General features: G+C 37.5%; 1 protein-coding gene across 1 annotated transcript; it reads left to right on the top strand.

Annotated features, from left to right (window-relative positions):
* Positions 1-1,114: 1,114 nt before the first annotated feature.
* LOC130051545 (craniofacial development protein 2-like) lies at positions 1,115-3,447 on the top strand. Its single transcript, XM_056153551.1, has 3 exons — positions 1,115-1,592; positions 2,075-2,288; positions 3,300-3,447. Exons 1-3 carry the CDS (start codon positions 1,115-1,117, stop codon positions 3,445-3,447), a joined length of 840 nt encoding a protein of 279 aa, XP_056009526.1.
* The last annotated feature ends 13,182 nt before the right edge of the window (positions 3,448-16,629 follow it).

The following is a 16,629-nucleotide window of genomic DNA, read 5'->3' as shown; positions in this document are numbered from 1 at the left end:
TTTGCATAATTATTTTGTACTAAGTCAGAACAGACCTACTGATTCCCAAAAGATGATGGCAACTCATCAGCTCAAAACTCGGGTTTTTACGAGGATCGACACGTGTATGGATCTTGCATATCATGGTAACACCCCCCTCCCCCCAAAACACCCCTGTATAACTCACTGTTTTATCAGGGCTAAAGTTATTTCATCACTACCATAAGACTGTTTAATAGTTCTTTCCAAAGTAACTGGACATGTCCACTCTGCAAATATTTGTACATGCGCAGCATGCTGCCGGGATTGTTTATCTTAACTGATTATCTAAAATCCATACTTATGAATATGCGTTGGTGGTGTTTCACCACAAGGTAGTGAAATGCGTTTAGTGTGGCGGATATCAAAATTGTAGATCTACTGCTGCCGCTGGCTAGCCTACTTGTAGGTAAAAGGGTGAGTAAAATGCATAAATCTTACCTTGCCAGTACAAAGTCTCTACACTACCAAGACTCATACAGTGCCTCCTCGTGGCAATGCATGGATACTACAGTCTAACAATCACAGGCTGAACTGTATGGGATCTCGGAGTACCAAGGACCTCAGAGGTGCAGTGTGTAGGCCCATCGGCGTATGGACATGCCCTTACACCCACCAACCTTGGCCCAGCTATGGGTTAAATAGCTCTACTGCCTTGTAGATGGCTTGGGAAGGTTAAAGGCTATGGGAGAAAACCCAGACAGAAAATCCGGGTAGAAGGAACTCGTAAGCATTAGCAGTGCAATCATCTATGGGAAGGACAACCCAGAAAGAAAAACCGGTCCACCGGAGCGGAGGTTTGGCGTCGCGCCAACTACCCTACCCATTAAAAAACTCTTATGTTACAGAAACTGAAACAAGTGAAATAGCAAATAACTATGTTCCTGAAGATTCCAGCCAGAATACAGGCGGTATGACATCTCCCAGGAGAATGATTGAGAGTCTTTTAGGGCCAAAAGAAAAACTTTGTGTTGGAACATGGAATGTTCGCACAATGTTTTAAACATCAAAGACAGCGCAGGTTGCCGATGAAATGCTGAGATATGGACTTGACTTTCTAGGAGTGAGTGAATGTCGTTGGTTAAAATCAGGAAAGATGAGAGTGAACAGTGGCCATACCATCTTATACTCAGGACATGATGACAAACATCAAAGTGAAGTGGCAATAATGATAAGCAAAGAAAAGATCAAAACACTACTTGAGTGGGAGCCAATCAATGACCGTTTAATTAGAGCACGTTTCAACTCCACGTACTGTAAACTTACAATCATACAGTGCTATGCACCAACGAATGATGCGGAAGAAGAAATTAAAGATTACTTCTACGAACAACTTCAGATGGTCGTATCTAAGGTTCCTCAGCACGACATGATGTTGATGATAGGCGATCTGAATGCAAAAGTGGGTGCTGACAACACTGACTGCAAAAGATCAATGGGCAAACATGGTTGTGGAATACGCAATGATAATGGAGAACGCCTTATTGACTTCTGCCTTAACAACAACCTGGTGATAGGGGGAACCATATTCCCCCACAAGGATATACATAAGTTAACTTGGAAATCTCCAGATGGTAAAACAACAAACCAGATCGACCATATGATGATAAACAATAAGTGGAGTAGATCATTATCATTATATGATGTTAAAGTATATAGAGGTGGGATGTCAACAGTGACCACTACTTGTTGAAAGCTACCATCAAACTGAAACTACGCAGAAATCACCAACAGCAAGGAATGAAAAGAAAATTTGACATAGATAAATTAAAAATCCCAAATATTAATAAGGCGTTCAATTTGGAATTAAAAAACAGATTTAAAGCACTTGAAAACAACCCTGATGATCAAGATAACATTCAAGGAAAGTGGGACACCATCAAAGAAACATATGTTGAAACAGCTGCAAAAACTTTGGGTTATAGAACAAAAAAGAATAAGGAATGGCTAACATCAGACACATGGGAAAGAATAAGTGAAAGGAAGAAACTGAAACAAAAAATCATAAGCACAAAGTCGACCAGATTATAAGAACAAATGCAAATTTCATATAGAGAAAAAGACAAAGAAGCGAAAAGAAGTGCAAGAAAAGACAAAAGAATGCACCTTGACAACCTTGCAAAAAGAGCAGAACATGCAGCTTCTCATGGAGAAATGAGCGTTGTGTATAAGATAACTAAACAGCTATGTGGTAAAAATACAACCCAACCAGCTCTTGTTAAGGACAAAGACGGCCACCCACTATCGACAGATCATGAACAGGCCAAAAGGTGGGTCCAGTATTTTCAAGAGGTATTAAATTGCCCAGAACCTGATGAACCTACTACTCCTGTACTGTACCTGCTGAGGAAGACCTGGAAATAGACCTCGAACCACCGACATTGGAGGAAGTTAAAAATTCTATTAAAAATCTTAAAAATGGGAAATCACCTGGCATTGACAACATCCATGCTGAAATGCTAAAATCAGATATTGTCACATCAGCAAACAAACTACTGAGCTTATTTGTATCCATCTGGGAAAACGAGACTATACCATCTGATTGGAGTAAAGGACTTATCGTAAAACTAGCAAAAAAGGGAGACCTCCAAATGTGTGATAACTGGAGAGGAATAACATTGCTTTCAGTCCCCAGTAAGGTATTCTGCAAAATACTTCTCAGCAGAATAGATGAAGCTATTGATAATAAATTGAGAGAAGAACAAGCTGGGTTCAGAAGAGGAAGAGGCTGCATAGACCAGATTTTTGCCATTCGTAATATTATCGAACAATGTATTGAATGGAAAATGCCACTATACATCAACTATATTGACTTTAAGAAGGCATTTGACAGTATGCATAGGGATACATTGTGGAAAATAGTTAGATCATATGGAATCCCAATGAAGATCTGTAACCTTATGCGAGCATTCTACGAAAACTTTGAATGCAGTGTCATATTAGAAAAAGAACATCTCTGAGTCCTTTAGTGTCAAATCTGGAGTTAGTTAATTGCTGTTATAAAATTTAGAAATTCATTTCAAAATTAAGGATTATCTCCCTCATGCATAGCTCTTATCCTTGGACGAATTTGGCTCCACTTGTTTGGCACGCTGTTTTTGGCTATATTTAGATCTAAAACTTCATAGTTATTTCGGATTTCAAACATTTCGGTTGATCATCACTGAAGAGACATTATTTGTCGAAATGTGCATCTGGTGCATCAAAATTGGTACCGTATAAGTTTTACATTGTCACCTATCCTCTTCTTAATAGTCATTGATTGGATAAAAAAAAACCAGCACAGCAGATAAGAAGAGAGGTATCCAGTGGACTATGTTCAGCAACCTAGAGGACCTAGACTTTGCAGACGACCTGGCAGAGATCTCAGGGAACAAGACCCATCTACAAGAAAAAACAGATCAGCTGTGCCAAACAAACTGGTCTTAACATCAACACCAAAAAGACCAAGGTGATGACAATAAATGCTCCAGTGGAACCTGTGGTTTTAAATGGAGAACCGCTAGAGGAGGTAGAGGACTTCACCTACCTAGGAAGCATACTTAGCAAGGACAACGGTGCCGGGAAAGACATAAAGGCAAGACTCAACAAAGCACGTGCAGCATTCGCCCAACTCCAAACCATCTGGAAATCAAACAGCTAGTCTAAGGACCAAAGTCCAACTTTATAACAGCAATGTGAAATCAGTCCTCCTGTATGGGTCTGAATGTTGGCGTGTTATAGACAGTGATATGAGAAAAATTGAGACCTTCCACAACAGCTGCCTTAGAAAATAAACAGAATCTTTTGGCCAAACAAAATCAGTAATAAAAACCTACACCAAAAGTGCAAAAGCAAGAACATCAGCACAGAGATAAAACAAAGAAGAATGAGATGGCTTGGTCACGTAATGAGAATGCCCCAGAACAGGATTCCCAAAGTAGATCTACACTGGACACCACCTGGATAGAGGAAAAGAGGCAGACCACGTACCACCTGGAGGAGAACTGTAACATCAGAACTTGAGGAAATGGGCTACTCATGGGGACAGGCACAGTATATTGCCAAGGACAGAGCTAGATGGAGACAACTTGTTGAAGCCTTATGTCCCACCGGGGACGAAGAGGATAAATAAGTAAGTAAATACTTATGAATTAACAAATTTTGCCAATAAACTCCGAAACGCTCGCTCCTGAGTTACTGCTTCCACTTTTAATATTGTTCCATATGTGAGCGATGTTTCCATATGAGTGAAAAATTCTTGAGAGAAATACAATCATATGTAAGGTGAAGTCCGTAAGTTATAATATAATTTTACCATCGGAGCTTTCGCCCCGCATGCGGAAGGTCGGGGGTTCGAATCCCGGCCGTGACAGACCTAAGTCGTTAAAAAGCAGGAAGTGACAGTTTTATCGCCTAACGCTCGGCATCAGGTGTGAATGTCACGGGTCCTCTTAGATGACCTTAAAAACGGATGTCCCGTGTCACAGTAGGTGTGACACGCTAAAGAATCTTCACTGCAAAATGGCCGTAAAGTCCCTTTCACGGATCAGGAGCCGGTCAATTCTAGTCATCCGGGATGATCCGGCGTCTTTGGGTTTTGTGAGGTCGCAATGTCGATATCAACACGGTCTTATCACGATGCAGACACGGAAAACACCGGGTTCTCTACAGATAAGCACAGCAGCTACCCGTATGTCCCCGGAAAAATTACCGGTAGTCGCCAGCTTGATCACGGAGCGTACGGAATATCACAGTTTCTGTCGGTCCATCCACGGTTATTTCACGGAGATACGTGGATGTCCACAGATTACCACGGTCTTTCTACCTAACATTTATCGTGACTACCTGTGTAGTTATCGGGAAGAATCCGTGTACAAACCCTTGACATCCGTGTTCTTCAACAGAAAAGTTTCGTACATTATGACCCCGGACGGTTACTTCAGTGGTTACACAGACCTCTCGGTTGATATACGGACCTCTCGGTTGATACACGGACTTCTCGGTTGATAGACGGACTTCTCGGTTGATACACGGACTTCTCGGTTGATACACGGACTTCTTGGTTAATACACAGACCTCTCGGTTGATACACGGACTTCTCGGTTGATACTGAGAGGTACACGGTACCTGCAGGATCAATACGGAAGAATTTCTTACGGGACGATCCGGGGGGAAATTGAACAATTTTTAATCTTTTCCTGGTTTGGCTTGACCAAGCCGGATGGTCCCGGGAGACGCCGGATGCATATACGGTTTGTACACGGTGACGACGGATTGTCACGGACCATTACAAAATGACAATCTGGGATGATCCGGCGTCTCATCCATGAATGTGTAAAAGGTGCTCAAGCACCTCACCAGAATTGATGACGTCTCCATATGAGTGAAAAATTCTCGAGAGGGACGTTCAATAAGATACAATCAATTACTTAATATAATAAAATCTTACTTGATTAGTAAATATCGTAAAAATGATCAAAAATCTACTTTCGTTTTCGATAAAATAGCAAAAATGAGAGTAAAGTGGCGGGACACGCTTTGGCGGATTGAAGCCAATTTTCTCTTTCTTCCAGTGACAACTTAAGATAATACGATATGAAGTAAATCCGTTAATTTTCGATACTTGATTTTGATCTTGCAGAAGAAATAAGTGTAACACCATAAAATCTGTACAAAGGTTCTTTATTCCACGATGAAGTACAATGTACTGAGTATATAGTGCTCCCCTAAGTAAGGGGCAAACGTGGTGACTACAACTAGGCGCTTCCCTTCTGAACAGTGTAAGACGTAATGTAGTGCTCAAACCCTCTCTGTCAACCAATGGTCACAAAAATATCACGAAAAATGACCGGCATGCCATGCACTGTTTCATATAACATTATAAATATTTATCAATAATTAGTTTTATGTCAAAGTTTTCTTTATATTTTAACCCGAAAAGATTTTCAACGAATACTGAAAATAAGAAATAATTCCTATATTTCCAAACCTCATAAGCTTATTATTCAATGTTATATAACTTCACTTAATATGGCAACACTTAAAATGAAATGGTCAAGAGGTAACGACCTCGACCCCGAATCAAATAAAAGATTAAAAAAACAACCTTGACCCCAAATCAAAAGGTCCGTGGTTCAAATCCCATCCTCACACAATACTTTTTTATTCTACAATTTGAAATTAAGTTTCCTCTCTCTCAATGTGAAAACACAATTTGGAAACATTAATAACCTATTCTGAAAAATACCAATAGTCTTTGTGTATCACATATGTGCAATAAAAAATATATTAAAAAACCTACTGTTTTTGGTATATGTACATTCTGAAAAATACCAATAGTATTTGTGTATCACATATGTACAATAAAATAATATATTAAAAAACCTACTGTTTTGGTATTTGTACATTTACCCATGACTGACTAAGTGTTACACTTAAAGAAGCTCCCAACGATGCACCCAAAGTAGCAATGGCGTCACTAAGTTTACTAAAGTCCTTTGTTTCCAATGGAGAAATGCGCACTTTATTTGTCACAACAGCACTTTTTGGTAAATGAAATGGATTTGAATGTTTCCCTCTGGTCGAACGTCCTGAGCGTCTTGGTGCGGGCTGATCCATGTCACCACACGAGTCTTCCTCACTCTGTCCACCAGTCGCATCAGCGTGATCCACATCTATTGGATGCGCTTCTCGTGGTATGATGTCCACAAGCTGGTCAACAATCACATCACTAACATCGCTAATGTCACTATCATCACTATTAACTTCATCTTCGATTTTATTGCCGGTGTCCAAAAGTTCGGTACGTGTAGCATTCCGAATTGGTCCAGTCCCATCAGCAAGCTGATACCTTATATGGTATGGACGATCAAATATCCTGAATTTTGTTTCCCCCTATCACACGATTTCACAATAACATTCCTGTGCCAATTTGAATAGGTGCTTCCTTGGTATTCCTGTTCTGGAATTCTTTCCTACGTAGTGCATTTTTCTCATTGTTGATAGCTACTGAACGTAGAGCTCTAAGTCTTTTCTTGTGTTTGTCAATCCATTCATCTATGGTGGAAACATTAAACTCTGCCTCAGCATGTGTTCCTAGAATGAAATCCATGGGCAAAGTAGGCTCACGTCCAAAAACAGAAAGTACAGTGAATATTCCGTTGACGAATGAACAGTAGAGTTATAAACATATATAAGCTCCAGAAGAAATTCAGTCCATCTCTTCTTTTGATCAGAAGTAAGAGTTCTTAGTCAATCGTGCATTATTCGGTTAAAACGTTCACATCCTTCAGCATGATATGGTGTGGTTCTTGATTTTTCTATGCCATACAATTTGCACAGTTCTTGCACAATACGAAACTCAACATCACGTCCTTGATCACTGTCTATTCGATGAGGTATACCATACTTCTTAATAAGCGTTTTAGCCACTGTTACAGTTCTCTGATCTCTCGTTGGTACTGCCTGAATAAACTTTGAGAATATGTCTGTCAACACCAAAACATTTCCCCGGCCAATTGACGCCTTTTCGAGTAGGGTCAAATCGATCGCCAATATCTCCACGGGACAATGTACAAGAAGATTACCCATTGGTGGTTTGATGATTGGAATTGGCGCTTTTGCAATCATACAGCGTTCAGTTTCTATACCACTTTCGCACATCCTGAACCATTCGTATCCAGAAACATTTTAGTAATGTCAGTGTTCGTTCCACACCTTGAAGTTCGGCATGATCATGCACGCTGTCCAACACTTTTTCTTTCAGAGATTCTGGTAAAACGAGTTGTCTGATTTCCCCAGTCTCATTCATGCACTTTTTCAATAACACTGAATTTTCCATAAATAGTTTGCTCTTCTAAAACTGCTCTGGTCTTTTTTATCCAATATATCACACGAATTAACACGGGATCATGTTTTTGTAAAAGTATCATATCTGCAGGGAGAAATCCTGGTAACACAGCAGATGTTTCGACCGGGGCAGATGTCAGCTTTGTTTTCAAATCTTGGAATGCTCTGTTACAATCATCATTCCATAACGACCAAACTGTTCTGCTTTCATGTTTGTTTAAGTTTTCTTTGGTTTAGATAAAAGAGTATGTAATGGAGCCGCAATTTTCCAAAATCCATTCATAAAGCGACGATAATACCCCGCCATTCCAAGAAATGAAAGTATGTGACGCTTACCAGGTAGTAGTTGGTTTGGGCCATAGGGATATTGTTTCCGTCTCCGCGGGGTCAGTGGAAACACCTTGCTCTGACACAATATGACCTAAGTAATGAACCTGTTTTCTGAAAAAATGACATTCAAATGGGTTTATTTTCAGTCCATGCGATTTTAGCTTTGAACACACAATGTCTAATCGCTTCATATGATCATGGATGGATTTGGAAAACACTAAAATATCATCCATGTATAACACTAGAATGTCAAATTTATCCTCGAGTAAATAAACCTCCATCAGCCGTTGAAACGTTGCAGGACTATTGCATAGTCCGAACGGCATGCGAAGATATTCGTACAGTCCACCTGATGAAAGGTGAAGATAACGAACAGTGATCAAGCTCATAACTCCTATAAACAATACAAAATAGATAGTTGGGCAAACACGAACCCCTGGACACACCAGAGGTGGGATCAGGTGCCTAGGAGGAGTAAGCATCCCCTGTCGACGGGTCACATCCATCGTGAGTCCTATATCCTGATCAGGTAAACGGAGTTATCTGTATTCAAAATCAGTCTGCTAAGAAAGGCCTAATAATCGGTATGAAACACGTCAGACAGCATTTGACCCAATGATAGGTTGTATTGACAAACTAGATCGTTATAACGACCATAGAATTTGCGAAATGTTGACTTCAATCGAGACTGTTGAAACCCCTGTACCATCAACTTGTTTGTCAGTAGCTTGCCTCGATTTAAAAACTGACTATACACAGTACAACACAGAAAGCTGTATTTTGGATGTCTTTTTCATTGACAGCAACTTAATGGTATCCTTGAGCAAGATCAATTGTACTAAAATATTTCGATCCATGTAGCAAGTCCAAGGTCTCTATAATCAGCGGAAGAGGGTACGCATCTTTGATAGTTTTACAGTTCAAAACACGATAGTCCACACATAAACGTAAACTTCCATCCTTTTTTTTCACAATCACTATGGGAACAGCATATGGAATATGACTTTTCGTAATAATGCCTTGGTTCAGCAATTTTTTAATATGCTGCCTAAACTCTTCTATCCGATGCGGAGGAATTCGACAATGGGGGATTTTAATCGGTAAGATTTATGCTATGAGTTATGATTGCTGAATAACCAATGTCCTCGTCACTACATACGAATGTGTCCTCATGTTGTTGTAACAGACCTTCCCACTTTTGATGTTGCTCCTCTGCACATTCTACATCATTCACATCCAATTTCACAGTGAATGGAGGGGATTGTGAAATTTGGATTCTACTCACAACTTTCTGATCATGTCCATCTTGTGTTATGATATGTCTTATCAAAAGTTCTGTATGCGGAACAACCTCAACCTTATATTTATCTTCTGATGACTGTATTACTTCTGCATCATGTACTATACCGAGCCTACTTTTCGGACTTAACCACACATCTTGTTCAATGTTCATTAAATAAATATAATATGCCTGTTCGTTTCTTTAAATAAGCCTTACGGAATTTTCCAGAACGAAGCGCTAGACGCTTAGCTCTACGACCAATCGCACCTTCTTTGGACTTTCCGGCAAGCCGAGATGTTGCGAATGGTTTACAACATGATTAGCATAAAATTGTGTAGGTGTTCAGTGTTAGTTCATTGTTAGTTATACTTATTATAATTTTGACTAGGTCCATATTTATTATTTTATGAATATTTATAAGTATATTACTTATATACATCTCATTCAACGAAGAACATCTCATCCCCCTTCCCGAGACTAACGATCTGACACATCGATAAATGATTAAATACGATATTCATCTGATATTTTCGATGGTCTAATTTTTTCCCATGATTATAGAAGTCACTGTTACGACTTTTTGTAATAATTTATTGACAGTTAATTATTTGTTCAAACACATGAATAAACACAAGAAAAGTTTTTATTTTGGTTGACCATATTTTGTGATGACATAGATCTTGAAAGTAAGTAATAAGTCGAAAACTGTCCAAGATGTCAGATATCGAATGGTCCGGGACTGTTCTGGGAAGTTTGCGCCTTATAACTTTAAAGTTAAAACAATTTTTAAACTGAAATTAGGTTTTACACAACTTGGCAATGTCCAAGAAATCATGCCATTGTTTACAATATAGCTTTTCTGTTTGACATTCATATAGTGCATCATGTTTTCGATTATTGAGTTTGGTTTGACCAGAAGAAACGATGTGTATTCATAATTTTACCCTTAAATTGTCACACAGATTCTAACTACCATAAGAAGAACATTCGTAAAATCCAGTTTCAAATTTTGATATGATGAACGACCGTTCATTTTGTCTTTGGTCAACTATTCGGCATGACGGATTACGATTGCATTCCTAAAACTATTATCTAATTTTTAATACGGAGAGAGATCATTTATGCCCTATAAGGAACACTTGATTTGGAGCTCCAAGTGACTTCTTAATAATCAATTTTTATTTGATGTATATGATATCAATAAATATAACAACTAGTGCACACGATTACTTTAAAAAAAAATGTTCTTAAATTCATTCGAATTAAAAACATCGTTCATTCAATTCATGTGTGTAACAATTCAAACATGCATTTTAAAAAGTATTTACATAACCATTTTCTCGCAGTTTATCAGGATCTCTGTCCAACTGCTATTTGGAACAGAAGTGCCAGGAACACAGGCGATTGCGAGGGTTTTTTTTTTGTTTTTTTTTTGTTTGTTTGTAGTTGTTTTTTTGTTTGTTGTTTTTTTTTTTTTTTTTTGATTGGTTAAGGCAGAAAGTCCTCACGCCGGCAAAAATTTATCCAAGTCTTTTTTCTTGTACCTTTCTTCGGAAAACGGGGGTCATATCTCAATCCACATCCCTTCTTCTGACGGCTAGTACAACTGTACTGACCACTAAATACCCCCAATGACACGACATTAGTAATCTGTGAACGTGAGAATTGGCTTGTTTGTCAAGTGGGTCTAAATCTAATCCGTTTAAGAAAACAAATAATCTTCTCGCTTGAGGTCGCTTATGACGTAGAACATAACAGCGCGTATCGCAAGATTTAAAATTCATCGCTTTCAAACTCAAAACTACGCAAAACACATCATTCAGACCATATTCAGAATTATTTCTGGCATGTTTGCTAAGAAATGTTGATGTGTCCTTTAATGTAAATATACTTTATGTTGCATCTTGCATCTATGACCGTAAATGTTTGGGGTTTTTTTTTTACGGATTTTACAACACTATTCATTAATGACCATTCATAAAAACTGTAGGCTTCAAAATAAGTATATAATCGAAAAGGAAACGTAGGTCTGTGTATATTTAGCAGTAGATATAAACGTTTCTATCAACACTATTTTTGGGATGACGGTAACTTGAGTTACGCATCGCTGAACTTAAAAGGTTGAAAGATTTGGAGGGCAATGACCATTTTGGCAGCAGTCAGTCATGATTTTGCACATTTGAGCGTGGTCTACATGTAAAACTATAAATCGACTTTAAAGTGAATGCTTTATTGACCTTAACAAACTACTGGTGTTCAATTTATTCTCTGATTCTTCCCCTGCGCGAGTGTAGTGTTGATTTCGATACTTTTAAACGTGTACCAATTCTCAAGATGGGAAATCTTGAGTTGTTAATATCATTTGCACTGGGTAAGTAATTTTTACTTCGCCGAATTACAATTTATATTCTAAATAATAATTAATTTTCAATATAGGATAGAATTTATCATTTGCAGACAGTAAAATGTGATTATTTTTTTTTTTTTTTTTGGTTGGTTGGTTTTTGTTGTTGTTTTTTTTTTTTATTTATTTATTTATTCATTCATATATTATTTTTTATCTATTTATTATTTTTTTATCAAAATTTGCTTGTAATGAATAAATAACTTGGCATGTAATGATAACAGAAAAAGTAAATTATCAGAAAAAAGGGCATCACCCACTTCTCTCTCTCTCTTGCTGCCTGCTCGATGATTTTTTTAAATTTATTTATTTTTAATTTTTTTGGTACTTTTGGTTGAGTTGATTTAAACAAATAAATCCGAAAACGCGATGTATTCATACACGCCTGAAAACAAATAACATAGTGCGGGGAAACTATTCAAATTTTTGCAATTGTTAATGAAGTGGATGAATTGGAATTATAAGAATCAAACATTCGCACTTTTATTCAGTTTGTGAGTAAAATGTCTGGAGTTTACACATCGATAAATTCTTCAAAAAGAATGTTTAATCCTATATTAAAAGACTGGATCACTCGCGTACGTTATTTCAACAGAACAATTACATCTGAGATTCTGATTCGATTTAATTAATGTTCCGTTCATTGACACCTGATGTACCTATTTTGTGCGCAGTGTAAAATTATTACGAGTTAATATTTGCATGCGTTGGTTGCACATGTAATTTCTGTCATATTCATTGTATTTCTGGTCGTCGAAAATAAAACGCATCAATGAAGAATTACATACTAAAGACATCCTTAACCTGATCTAAGTATGTCGAGGGCTGCGAAAAATCACATACGGGACACATAAGTCTAATAAATGACTAAAAATGTGTACAGTCATGTTATCTAATAGTAATTACACTGAATTCCTACCAGAGTACCTTAGCTGGCATTGATTAAAATCAGAAATAGTCAATTCTCTGTCTATTTCTTAATGACACAACCATTTGAGGACTCCAACGTGTTGTGCGTCCCCTGTATTCAGGGGGAAATAACTCTGCTGCACTATTAAAAACGAATCCCATTGGCGTCAGAACTTCAGCTCTATTATTAAAAGAAGATTGTGCCAGATAATGGGCTATATATGAATATAGAATAACTTGACACCTTGTCAGAATGGATAAAGTGTAAGGGGAATATCAAAATCACTTATTAGAAACAACAAAATAAAAGTACGCATCATTCATTTTTCCGTGTTTAGTAAACCAGGAGTGATAAAAGAATTAGATGGGTTATACGAGGAATATATTTTGGTTCCAGCTGACAAAGTTTATAACAACATTGTCTTTGTTGGAAAGGTTCATTATTACAGCTGTATTTTAAACGAACTTGGCATTAATTTCACATTTGGTAATCCTACTTGTACTCCAACATCCATTTCAAAAGATGAAATTCTTCAAAATTATGCTTCAGTTTTAGATACATTTAATATCCCAGTCAATTGGACGGATGAATATGAGTTACCGTACCTATAATGGATTCCTACACTTCACAACAACTCTTAAAGAGATACATCAGGGGATGCTTACTCCTCCTAGGCACCTGATCCCACTTCTGGTGTGTCCAGGGGTCCGTGTTTGCCCAACTATCTATTTTGTATTGCTTATAGGAGTCATGAGATTGATCACTGTTCGTTATCTTCATCTTGCATGTACATTGTTGGATCCAGTAATTGTTTTATTTTTGTTCCTCACCAAAAACAAATTAACTGCTGTGAAGGAGAAACTTCAAACGTACTGTGCTACAACATATGCTAGAAGTGGTATAAATCAGATGTGGATTCTAAAAAATCATTCAAAAGAACTTTTAGCAGATTTGAAATCAAAACTTTTTTTAAAAAATCAATATCAAAACATGCGCCTTTTCAACACTTTACACGACCCTTCCTCACGATACATTAAAGATTATACTTTTTTATATCATATCTAGCTGCTTCTTCAATAAAAATATTCATATTTTGTTATCGGTCATCCAAAACATTTTTATGCTAAACACCACTCTGATTCTATCCACAAGTACACTGAAGTTGATATAAAAAAGATGCTGAAGTTCTTCATTGACAATATTTTCGTAGCCTTTGGTAATCATTTCTTGCAACAGTCTGTTGAATTCCTACGGGCACGAATCATGCTCCTTTATTAACTGACCTGTTTTTAAATTCTTACGAGACAGAATTTATTCAAAAGTTTTTAAACGAAAAGAAAAAAAAATATTGTGGCGTCTACTCGGATTTAAGTACCGACGACGTTTCATCTACTTTCGATAATCATTTTCATTCATTTGTTGATTCGATATATCTCAGTGAACTCGAAATAAAAGACACCACAGAGTCTTCCTCATCTGCTTCACACTTGGATATTTTATTCAGCATACATGTTAACAACAAACAAACGGGATGACTTCAGCTTCGCCATCGACAACTTGAAATATATATGTAGCAATATTCCGTTATCACCTTCATATGGTGTTTATGTCTCTCAACTACGCAAGATCCTGTTCCGCGCATGGTCACTTCTTTTCAATAGAGGCAAGCTACTGACAAGTAAGTTGATGTTATAGGGGTTTCAACAATCTCGCTTAAAGTCAGCTTTTCGCAGGTTCTATGGTCGTTAAAACGATTTAATTTACCAATACAACCTGTCATTGGGTCAAATGCTGTCTGACGTGTTACATACCAATTGTTAACTGTTAGCTGTTCTTTACAAACTGATTTTGACTATAGATTACTCCGTTTACCTGATGAAGACATAGGACCAATGGCATGATTGACCGGTCGACAGGGGAGGCTTACTTCTCCTAGGCATCCGATCCCACCTCTTGCATGTCCAGTGCTCGTGTTTGCCCTGCTCTTAATTTTGTATTCTTTATAGGAATTATGAGATTTGCCATTGTTCGTTATCTCCACCTTTTCGTTAGAAGAGCTTTGTATTTTTGACACTCATTTGTGACTTTTTGGGCGAATCGATGTGAAATGTGTTATTTTATTTGCTTTCCACAATTTGATCAATGACTCTAACAGATTTTGATAAGTTTTTTATTTTCAATGGATAATTTGATGTTAGGCATATCATGATTACCCTGTGTGTAATTTTATAGCCATTCTACGAGTACTAAGAACACGTATGTTAAAAACTTGTTTCTTATACTTTTTTGTATTTGTACAATGAAATATTTCCAAACTAAATCATGTTTTAGCGACATGTATGGGAATATAGACATTGGTTAAGGGTCCCTTAAAGTATCGTAAATAATGTACTTCATTCGAGTTTACTTTACGACACACCTAGTTTAGATAACCGTGATTAGTCCCTTAAAATACACGAAGGCCTACTGCAAAATATCTAGGGGAATCTACGTTAATCTCAGTAAATCAAGACAACAATTACGTTTGAGAACCCTAATTGTAAATTTTTGTTTTGAAAAAGAAGTAAGGATTGCAATATCACATGTTTTGAATCGTGTGTCCTAAAGTAAATTTGGCAGATATCAGATCCCCTATAAAGTAAATCAAATTTCTGCTATGCACATGGTACAGGGGGTTATGTCCCCAGGGCGGGATTAAATGGCTCATATACGGAAATTGGGACGTCTAACGTAAATGAATGTCATTTGTTTCTCTTCGGTGCAGGATCATGTAAATCATATGCTGAAAACACATTCAATCTGTGACAAACATTGTTAGCAGATGACCTATGTATATAGCTAAAATGAATGTAAATGCTGCTGTCAAAATTTTAAACTTTATTACTATAGAGTCAAGGGCTAAGGCAGGACAATATGGGTTATAAAATGAAAACCTTTAGAAATCCTCCCTCTCTCATTCTGGAAAAAAAAAACATTTAGCAAGAAATATGGGAACATCGATAGAATAAGCACTGGGACCTCTACCAGATTTGTGAAATGCATGACAACTGGGTTAACAGCTCAGATCTTGTGTGGAGCTTTCTCACTAGCATGCAAATCACCAATTTGTCATGAGCTCAGTGGGCGGAGACTATGAAAATTAACATGAAATGCCCTGTGTATTTTAATTTCCATGAGGCAGTTTAATTGATGTGTCGAATTTTTATTTTCAATTTAAATATAGATATATGGAAACACGGTCTAGTTTGTTGGCTACATATATGTGAAGTAATAAACTACAATGGAAAATGTGATTATTTATGGAAATGATCACATCTTTTTTCCATTGTAGTTTATAAACTCATATACCCGTGGATATCCGGGTTAGAATAGGTCCTTAGTACCCCTTGCTTGTCGTAAGAGGCGATTAAATGGGGCAGTCCTTCGGATAAGACCGCCAAAACCGAGGTCCCGTGTCATAGCAGGTATGGCACGATAAAGATACCTCCCTGTTCAAAGGCCGTAAGCGCCGATCATAGGCCTAAATTATGCAGCCCTTCACCAGCAGTGATGACGTCTCCATATGAGTGAAATATTCTCGAGAGGGACGTTAAACAATATTCATTCAATCAATCAACCATATACCCAACACACTAAAAAGTGAATTCTAAGTGATTCCTTAAACATCTTTTTTTTTTAACTCCTGAACATTAAACATTAAACAGAGATATCAATTCTACTTGTGAATGTGTCTTTCCTTGCAATATATTGAGCATGACAGCCCCTTCTCCAGTGGAATGATCTCGCACCGAAATTCATGCTCAATAGTGATCCTTCGCCATTACTTAGATCATGATGAACGGGACAAAATCTTAC

Source organism: Ostrea edulis, chromosome 2 (genome assembly GCF_947568905.1).
Source record: "Ostrea edulis chromosome 2, xbOstEdul1.1, whole genome shotgun sequence".
Lineage (NCBI taxonomy): Eukaryota > Metazoa > Mollusca > Bivalvia > Ostreida > Ostreidae > Ostrea > Ostrea edulis.
This window is presented reverse-complemented; position numbering and strand designations above follow the sequence as displayed.